General features: G+C 42.8%; 1 protein-coding gene across 1 annotated transcript in view; it reads right to left on the bottom strand.

The window, feature by feature from the left end:
• Positions 1 to 1,095: 1,095 nt before the first annotated feature.
• LOC145402727 (uncharacterized) overlaps positions 1,096 to 10,691 on the bottom strand; it is a 189,919-nt gene continuing 180,323 nt past the window's right edge. Inside the window, exons 3-4 of the mRNA XM_080274693.1 lie at positions 7,412 to 7,635; positions 1,096 to 1,203 (exon numbers count right to left, since the gene is read on the bottom strand). Of these exons, the coding sequence (XP_080130819.1) occupies positions 1,096 to 1,203; positions 7,412 to 7,635 (332 nt within the window). The remainder of the gene's footprint in view (positions 1,204 to 7,411; positions 7,636 to 10,691) is intronic.

Raw genomic sequence — 10,691 nt, 5'->3', positions numbered from 1 at the left:
TGGGGGTGGAGGGAGAAAAAAAAAAAAACGGATGAGAGAGAATAAGAAGGAAGAGAGAAGGAAGCTGGGAATGGAAGAAGTGATCCCAGGAGGGAGGAGGAGGAGGAGGAGGAGGAGGAGGAGGAGAAGGAGGAGGAGGAGGAGGATTAATAGCTTCTATTTACGATGCTGTCAGTACCACAACCCGTCTTGTTGTTGTTGTGTCGGCATTCATTTTTAGTATGATGTTAGAAGAGTGACTGGCAGGGAAAGCATTGTTGTTGGGCTTGCCGTTAAGTCGAAAAGAAGGAGGGTGACAGGACAATTAGATGGTGAGGATGATTTTCAAAAAATAAAGAAGTTGCAGCTTAACTCAACATGCACAGTAATAATTATTTAACCCCTTCAGTGCCATGACGTCTTTCATTCCGGTAGGTTAATGTGGTCGGCTGGTGGATGAGTGGCACTGGTTATGGTAGCGGTTGTGGCGATGACTGTGGTAGTGATGGTGTTTTTGACTGATAGTGATTGTGGTGGTGACTGTGGTAGTACTTGTGCTAACAGTTGTGGTGAATAGTTGTGGTGCTAACTGTGGTAATGGTTGTGGTGGTGATTGTGGTAATGATGTATTGGTGATTGTGGTAATTGCTGTGCTGGTTACTGTGGTAGTGGCTGTGGTGGATGATTATGGTCGTAAATGAATTGGTGGTATTAATAATTAACTGGTGGTAGCGGTTTTGTAGTGATTGTTGAAGCAGCTGTGGTGGTGGTTAGTGTCGTGGTGTTTGTGAGTGTGGTAATATTTGTGGCAACGACTGTGGTGGTTGTGGTGGTAACTGTATATACTGGATGCAGTGGTGACAGTTGCTGTGACCGTGGTGACTAGTGGTCATTGTACTACAGTCAGTGTGTTTTTGTCTGACAGAAATGGGTCTCTGCCATAACGTGTATACTAAGTCGCAGTTGCAGGAATTTCACTGAGGCTTAATATGAGGCAGGGATGAATCTTCTTGGTTATTAATCAAATCAACCCTCCAGTCTGACTACACCTGGCCAACAACTGACATGAAAGGGGTTAGGGAACTTTGTCAGGTGGAAACACACCGACTATAGTGGTTATCGACCACTGTTGTGGTGTTGTGGTGACTGCATGGCGCTGGTGGTGGCCACAGCCAAGGAGGCCAGGTGGCAGTGTGGCTGCCTCCCGATCTGTGTGCCTTCAGTCTGAGGATCATAGTAAAATTAAGGGCGCCAAAGGGTCGGCAAACACATCATTAATAACGCTTTATTTACAACACGCGTAAGGACAGGTAGTAAACTGACCGTACTGCAATGTTCATCACGCAAATAGCAACCAGGTAGTAAGGTGAAACGTGCTTTATAATTCTGCCATGTGTTGTAATAATGACGCTAAAAATAGGCTGTTTGCCTTCCCCTTCACGATTCTGAAGTGGGTGCGTGGAACATCTTTTACATTCTAGAAGATTACATACACAACCCGAAGGCCCATCCAGTACTAACAACACACAAAAACAGCCAAACAACACACAAACACACCCAATGCAACACTTAGCTACACTCTGAAATGGTAGCGGCGGTGATGAGGATGAGGATGGTGATGATGAATGGTAGTTGTGGTGATGATCGTTAGTTGCTGTGGTGATGATGAAAGATAACTGTGGTGACTGGTAATTCTGATGGTGAAGAGAAGTTGCAGTGTGAATGAAGATGGCTGGTAGCCTAACTGTAGCGATGATGATGTTGATATGTGTGGTGACTGGGAACTGTGGTGACAATGCCGTTTGGTCGGTACGGTGATGACAACGATAAAAATAGTCTTGATAATGATGGCAGCACTTGGTATCTTTATTAAGTGACGACATGAGTGATGACAAACGTGGCTGACAGTTTTGGTGCTGAAAACACACACATTAAAAGCGTTAAAAGCCTGTTAAAACCTTTATTAATATTCCGATCATCGTTAATTATAGGATCTGAATTGTTAAACATTAAAATATGCCAAAAATGATGGCTGGGATTAAATCGCACAAACACACACACTGATTTTAATCGATAACACTCTTCGCTGTACAAATACTGTACGTAGGTTATTAAGTACATGAGCAGATACTGTACATAGGTATTACATGTATGTAAAGTATGTATGTATGTATGTACAGTATTAGGTAGATAGATAGATGAGTAGATAGATACGATAGACAGACAGATTGGTAGGAAGGTAGGTAGGTTGGCTAACAGACAGATATCTAGGTAGATAGACAGATAGGTAGATAGGCAGACAGACTGGTTGATGGGCAAGTAGGTAGACAGGTAGGTAGGTAGGTAGGTAGGTATGCAGGCAGGCAGGCAAGTATCAGACAGGTAGGGAGGTAAGAAGAGAGAACCTGTATTTTTTACACAGGAAAAATCATCAGAGAAATTACCAATATGCCGGGAATCGAACCCGGGACTCTCAGGTGAGAGCCACCACTACACCACGACCAGGTAAAAGTTAACTCACGTTGTCACAATCTTGTAACCAACGTCCCTCCGCCCCCACTGTGGGCATGAAGAGGATGAGTTAACCCCCTGGCACTCGGGCAAGTAGATGCTTTTAATCTATCCCAAACACTTACGGCAAGTCAGAATGAAGAGAGAACCTGTATTTTTTTTTACACAGGAAAAATCATCAGAGAAATTACCAATATGCCGGGAATCGAACCCGGGATTCTCAGGTGAGAGCCAGGCAGCATACCACTACACCACGACCAGGTAAAAGTTAACTCACGTTGTCACAATCTTGTAACCAACGTCCCTCCGCCCCCACTGTGGGCATGAAGAGTGCCAGGGGGTTAACTCATCCTCTTCATGCCCACAGTGGGGGCGGAGGGACGTTGGTTACAAGATTGTGACAACGTGAGTTAACTTTTACCTGGTCGTGGTGTAGTGGTATGCTGCCTGGCTCTCACCTGAGAGTCCCGGGTTCGATTCCCGGCATATTGGTAATTTCTCTGATGAGGTAGGGAGGTGTTAAATAATTTTCAGGCAGGTGGCGGATATCTGTAGCTATGTAGTGGGATTACAGACAGGTGGCGGATATGTACTGTAGCTATGTAGTGGGTAGGCAGGCTGATTACTAGGGAGGTTGGTAGATGGCTAGGTGGGTAAAATACTCGGTTTTAGCTTACAAGCCCACTCTCAGAGGATATCTATAATTTATTGTTGATTTCAATAAGTAGTACTTATTCATATAAAGCCTTTTCTTCTTCCAGTTAGGTGTCACTTGCGAAAGAAATACCGGTACCATTAAATGTCACAACTGAACAAATCACACAAAAAACTATCGAGAAAAACAAATTTGACAGTAAGAACGAGTGGGAGTGGACATGTAAATCTTTATCTTTTGGTTTGTCCTTTCCTATGCCAACATGTGGTGGCAGTCTGTCGGTTCACACCTGTGTCATACTCGAACTCTGTGGCACACACACAGATACAGCTCTCCAGCTTCACCTGCACTGCCCTCACTACACAAAGCCTTTCACGATTCGTACATGACCAACACTAGGATGGAATTATGCTGACCATCACTTTCCCTCCCAAAAGAATGTGCCATCCTGCTGTGTCGCTCATACAGGCTGATACAGATGTAAATACACCACAAATGCCAACAACTTCTCTAAAAAAGTCATTGTATATATGCAGGAAACTACAGTCTGTCAGCTTTAACGCCCTACCCCCCCCCCCTAAAAAAAGAACACAGAAAAAACTGCTACGGTATCTTTCCGTACTAAATGCTAATTTGTAACAAACGATAAAAATGATGTTAGTCATAAGAATGTGCTGCAGAAAGGATGCAGAGCCGCAGTATTGTCTTGTCACAGCACTACAGGATATGCGCAAAAAAAAAAAAAAAAGGGGGCAGTCCAATTATAAGTAGCGGGAAAAAACACAAGTAGGTCGACGGACAGACACTGATAAACAGCAAAACCCAAACAGCAACATAAACAGCCACACTGATAACACACGGTGCGGTAAGTTTCTATAAGTTGAGTGAAATCGCCCGTCATGGGCACACACACCACAAAGCCAGTCAGGAGACAGGACGTGTGTGATGGGCAATCCCCAGGTCCTGTCCTCCCCATTTACTATTTTTAACAAGCCAATACACCACTGACCGGGCTAATGTATGGCCCGGCCTGCACTATATGTGCAGGGAATCTTTGAACGAACGAACGAACCGTCATGGGCTGTAATAAAATACACAGTTGTTATGTTCGGCAACAATGTAGTCATGCAAATGGTTTATAAAGCTCTTGTGCCGCAGATTCCTCTCAGCATAGGGAAACTGTTTGACGTTAGCCACAACAAAATGTAAATTAGGTATGTCACAGCAGACGACTTTGAGCCACGAAGACTTTATCTAATTGAAAACGCTGCCTCCTCCTCAACGCCACTCCACATGCAAAATTGAATTCCTTTATATCTGAAATGCTGACCTAGATCTGCGAATATCAGTTTTCCTGTCTGAATATTAAGGGCCATTAATACCAAATCTGAGATGAAATTCTCGATGACTTTACTGGGTCATATTGTCATATCGCATCTCGATGACAGCAATATAGTCATATCACAGAGAGAGAGAGAGAGAGAGAGAGAGAGAGAGAGAGAGACCCACAGTTTCGGCGCTACTTAATCCTCTTTACCTATGAACTTGTAAAATATCTTCACTAGAAACACAGTTTCAATAGGTAGGTGCAATTTTTTTCATCTTAACAATTCACAGCACTGTGACATCAAGCCAATAATAATGATAAGAATAAGAATAAGAATAATCATCATAACCATCTTCAACTTAACCGTATTCCTACTACTCAGGATGGGCTGGGTTGAATTTAGAAAGAGGGAAAATGTGAATAAGACAACAGGAAAACAATGAACAGAGTAACACCTTGAATACAGTGACGTCCTTTTTAGTCAACTCTTGGTTGGCTACGGTACCTTCAGACGCTGTTATCTAACTTAAGAAAGGCCTCTCGTAATGTCTAAGTTAATGAAGGCTGTATCAACTTCACTAGTTCGAAAAGTCTATCCAGATACTTAACAAGATCACATGAGGAGAGCAAAAATATATCTCATCTGACTGTAGAGGTTAACAGCGTAAATATCACACTCCGTCACTGAGGCCAGCGAATTATGTAATATAGCAATGGAAATATTTACACTGCTATCGATATGGCATGCATTATTAGCAAAGCACAAGGTGGATATTGTGTAATTCAGCCTCACAGCTTACCTCAGCAAAGCAAGTAAATTCGCAAAAACTTAGCAAAGACGGAAAAACACCTAAAACACTGAAGCTGGATTTAAAAAAAAAAAAAAAGTGCTGAATTACAAGAAACAACTGAATCGAGAGAGAGAGAGAGAGAGAGAGAGAGAGAGAGAGAGAGAGAGAGAGAGAGAGAGAATAGCCTTCATTTCATAACTACTAATATTAAGAAAACTGCTAAATAACCGACCATCATCACTTTTCACCGAAATAAACGATGCAGTTTTGCTGCATAAATAATGGTTTCACACCGATGCATGCGCAGGTTTTTCATTCGATGGGCCTGGTACCTTGTTGACAGTTTACACAGCTTGAATTCTATTTTTGCAATTGTGACCAGTTATTATTAAAAGTACCAATTACCCCCCACTCCTTTTATTTTGTTCAACAGATCGAGCTTTATACACCAATAGATTTACTGTTATTGACAGATGTGGTACTAGCTTTTTTACAGGCGTCACTCCGCCGCTGGTGTGGATGGCGTCATTGGAAAACAGTAATAAAACTCTCGTCAATTCTCGCCATGGCCCTCAATTCCCCGCACGTCCTCTCATGCCTGAAGCCTCAAGAGCCAGTACACAGTTTTTCCTCTTATTCTCGTCCTTTTTACACACATTCTCTGCATATTTCCTGGTTCCTCCCTACTTCTCTTTCGCCCTCATCATTTCTTCCATTGTCCATTTAACCCCGTCTGCCAGAGGACGTTATTTTCTTTATTAATGCTCCAGACGATGTTATCCCCAAGAGTAGTGCTTAAAAATACGCTTCATTATTAGAGGTCTACACTGTCTGTTGTTTGCTTGTCTGATCGTCATCGTGCAGAGAGTATTTTCATAATTCTTCGGTATCATCGTCTATTTCATTTGTGCATTAATTAATAGCCAGTGGAAGTCACAGGTGTTGTTTGGTGTTACTAATCCTTTAGTGGAAAAGATATCTTTAATAATTTTCTTCTAGCTATCCCCAGACGAGTTTGATCAATCACAAGAACTTCTGGCGAGAAACTTGATAAGCCAGCACTTAGGTTTCCTTGTGTCTCCTGAGAGTAACGGTAAACTTATCATTTTCCATACAGAATACTTCATATTTCTGTACCGTAATAATCAGTACACTTACAACATAAGTAGCTACTCTGAATCAGCCATACTCCCACTTGTGCTTATGTGCTGAACCTTTATTCATATTTACGTACTGCCATCCGTACTAATAACTGTGTTTTTTGTCCTGTATTTTGGAATTATCTTCGGTACTTTGGAGATTAGCTCTTATTTTAGTATTTACTGTTGTCTAAGGACTGTCTCTCTTACGTATTCTTAATTTGTTATTTCAATGTAATTTCGTACAGCTATTTCATAGTATTTTACGTTGGACCACTAAATTATATATTACATCTGGCTCCTTTGTGATGTGAACCTGTGGTCAATATACCTACCCATTCATCTATCTATCTATCTATCTATCTACACAGACACCTGAACTGATGGGGTACAGGCCTCCCGGCTATACAGTGATTGTTTCAAAGTGGACGTGGGAAGAAATAAGACTATGCCATGCCTTGTGAACGGATACACTTGAAACATGCTTATTAGTCAGCAGAGGAGTTTATCCACAAAACTACACCTGCGTCGTTGGAATTGCCTTTCACAATATTCCACCTGCGTCTATGGATGTTTCACCATAGTCGTTCATCCTACAGTCCGTCCACCTTAGTCTGGCGGAGATTTTCATTTTGCTGTTCACACCATGTAGTTCTGTGACAGGCACCATATTACAGCAAAAATTTCTTGTTACAGTTCACCGTTCAGGATGGAGAAGTGGCAACATTATGGCGAATAAAAGCTAACACAGTTCAGTGTTATGTGGCGGCATCCCAGCCAAAGGGCCGTATTGTATATGGCGTAGGAGGCTTAACAGCATCTCTCCCTCACTGGTTTATTTTGCATTACCCTGTACCTTAACCTTATTCTGTATCCTATGGATATCATCTTAATAAACGCATACTGATGTAATTTGCAAAGTAATCTGCCACGGAAATGGTACTATGAAATCTGCAGTCACTTAGAACAGACTCCAAAGCTGTGCCAACACTGGCAGTGGATCACCTACAGTACGAGTATACTCATACTCTGGCATGGCAATATCAACACAGCTGCCACCTACAGTATACTCTGGCATGGCAATATCAACACAGCTGCCACCTACAGTATACTCTGGCATGGCAATATCAACACAGCTGCCACCTACAGTATACTCTGGCATGGCAATATCAACACAGCTGCCACCTACAGTATACTCTGGCATGGCAATATCAACGTGTTGTGGCTGCACGTCTCACATTGCAATGTCATGGTCGGCTCAGTTTCACATCACAGGTAAATCACGGGAATCGGAACAAGGCAGTTTCCGATCCGGCTGGTGTTTTATGCTACACACGCCTGCTTTGGTCCGCAGCCACTTTAACAGTCCAGCAGTTTGGGTCAGTAAGTCTACTGAGTCAGCAGCAGCAGCAACGTGGTGCAGCACTCGGTAATATCGCCGTCACCACACAGGTGGCTGCTTCACCAGGAACATATCTGCGCTCCCTGTGGTGTTATCGGAAGTACACTCGGCTCACAATTGCCAGGTTCCGGGTTCGTTTCCTGGGCCGAACACGTGACCTTTGGTCAAAATCAACATCTACCTTTCTTTTTAACAACTGCCCATGCTTGTTCTTTTTAATTAGCATGATACGTTTCTACTTTTTTCCCCCTAATTATGTGGTAGGCGGGAGAGAACCTTCCTCTTTTCTGTCATTTCCTCACAGAAGTTGGTTAGATCTTTGCAGATTTGTTCCTCAACAGATACCCTTGACATGGGCCAACAGGTCCCCTGTTATCTGTATATCCCATGTACATCTATGTACTCCTATACCCATCATACCTCTCCCCTCACTCTTCTCCATCCCACTCCCCAACTTCCTTTCCCCTCACCTCACTCCAAACATCCCTTACCCTCTCCCCTCACATCGGTCCTCTTATCTCTTCCCTCTCTCCTCTCAATTTCGCCTCAATTCTCCCATCCCTTCCCTCTCTCCCCTCATCCCCGCCCCATCCCGCTCATCTACCGCTGGAATTAATAGAAATGAATATTTTTATGGGGTCGTTCTTCAGCGCCAGTACCCAGCCTGTCATATTACTGGCCACCGTTATTTTTTTATCCTTGGCAGCCCCTTCCCCTTCCACCTGTCAACGCACAATGGATGGATGACGGATGGATGGAGGGAGGGAGGGATACGGATTGAGCAGGTGGGACGAAAGGAGAGGATGTCGAACGAGGAGACAGTGATGAAGGGAGACGAGTAGAGGAAGACAGTAGGTTGATGGCTGAAATGATGGAAAATGTGGTTGGATGAAATGATGGTGACCGTGGTTGGATGAAATGATGGTGACTGGCTTGATGAAATGGTGGTGACTGCGGTTGGATGAAATGATGGTGACTGTGGCTGGATGAAATGATGATGACTGGTTAGATGAAATGATGGTGACTGTGGTTGGATGAAATTATGATGACTGTGGTTGGATGAAATGATGGTGACTGTGGTTGGATGAAATGATGGTGACTGTGGTTGGATAAAATCTGACCAAAGTGGTTGGAGGAAATGAAAATGACCGTGGTTGGATGAAGGATGGCTGATGGTAACTGGATAACTGGTGGATGATGAGAAATGGAGTTGGTGAAAGGAAGGAATGACGGAAGAGGAAGAAATGGCAGAGGGTGACGTGTGGAGAGGATTGGCGGATACATGGATGGATGGAGGGAGGGTAACTGTGTCGAAATTTAGTCTGCAGGCGTCCACACTGGAAAGTGTGAAATGGGTTCGAGCGAGAAAGCTTGTTAAATGTATTATAAATGAAGATGTGTGACAACTAACGCCTGATGTTAATGCACTTTGAAATTGTGAGAAATACCGTATCAGCAACACCTTTTACTTTTCTATAAGCCCTCCAACGATGTGCCAGATACGCTGTTGTTTTAACAGTTCCCAAGATAAGCCAAGTTTGGTGTTCAATTAGGCGCTTTGGGGATTTTATTTTCAATTCATCTCTGGCCATACATTCTGATATCAGTATATTCCTAACCCTTACTGAAATTATTCTTTCATATACCTTTCCTAACACACTCAGTATTATATCCTACGATAATTACTGCACTGGCTTCCTTCACCTTTGCTTTTGTACATGGGCACAGTTGCTGCCGTCATCCACTCCACTGGTATAGTTCCATTCATCCAAGCTTTCTTGTATATTTTCAACAGACATAATCTTTCCACTCCCTCCACTACATTATCATCACCGTACTTACTTCAGTCTTGCCACTCTTCAGCCTCTCCACAGCCAGTGACACATTCTCAGGCACCGCAGTCCTTCACTGTGCATCACCAAAACCAATCACTTTTACCAATGCTCTGCTCTCAACATTCCCAGGCATCGGCCTTTAATGACATTCTATCCATCCGGTATGTTCTTTAGTTCGCTTCCATCTGGTGGTATTCTTTCACTCTCATCTTTCACATTTTCACACTTTTTCCCTCCCTCATTCACGCATTTCTGTACCTCTTTCCAATGTAGTTTTCTATTATCACATAATGTTTACAGATCAAAAAGTACGAAAGAATACAGCAAGCAAACAAGATATATGAAAAGAAGAGATCGATGAGGGACTGTGAAGGGAGGAATAAAATGAGGTGAGAGAGAGAGAGAGAGAGAGAGAGAGAAAGAGAGAGAGAGAGAGAGAGAGAGAGAGAATGTGGAAATAAATTAGATGCGACATAAATGAAGAAAGACAGTAGGCAAAATAAAAAGAAAAAGAAAAAAGACAAGTGAAAAGAATGACACAGGTATAAAGAAAATATGAAACAGACCAAGTGGAAATTAATATGGGTCAGGATAAACACGGTGAAGAATTACAAATGAAAACGGAGTAGGAAAACCGATAAAGGAGGGAGGGAACCGACCGATGGAGAGAATATGAGGACAAGAATAAAGTGGCAGGGTGAGAAGGACGGAGAGGAATCACAGTGAAATAGAACTGATACGGCCCAAAGAAAACAAGATCAACAAATGCCAAAAGAAAACAGGCAGCATAAATTAAGGAAAATCACGTAAAATGAAAATGAAGAGAGAGAGAAAATTAAATGAAGGAGACGTGAAGAATAATACCGTATAAAAGACTACGTGGAAATAGGTTAAAAGAAAAATGGGCTGGGGGATCCAATACGAAAGAAAACGGGGTAGCTAATTTGACAAATGAGGGAGAGCCCGGTGGAGTGACTATGAAGACAGGAATAAAACGGTAGGGTGAAGAGGAGAGAGTAATCCAGCAAATGGGGTGATACGGGACCAATGAC

This window comes from Coenobita brevimanus, chromosome 58, assembly GCF_032717465.1.
Source record: "Coenobita brevimanus isolate Jiangsu-jjx chromosome 58, ASM3271746v2, whole genome shotgun sequence".
In the NCBI taxonomy this organism is placed as follows: Eukaryota; Metazoa; Arthropoda; class Malacostraca; order Decapoda; family Coenobitidae; genus Coenobita; species Coenobita brevimanus.
Note: the sequence above shows the minus strand (reverse complement) of the source record. Positions and strands in the feature narration are given on the sequence as shown.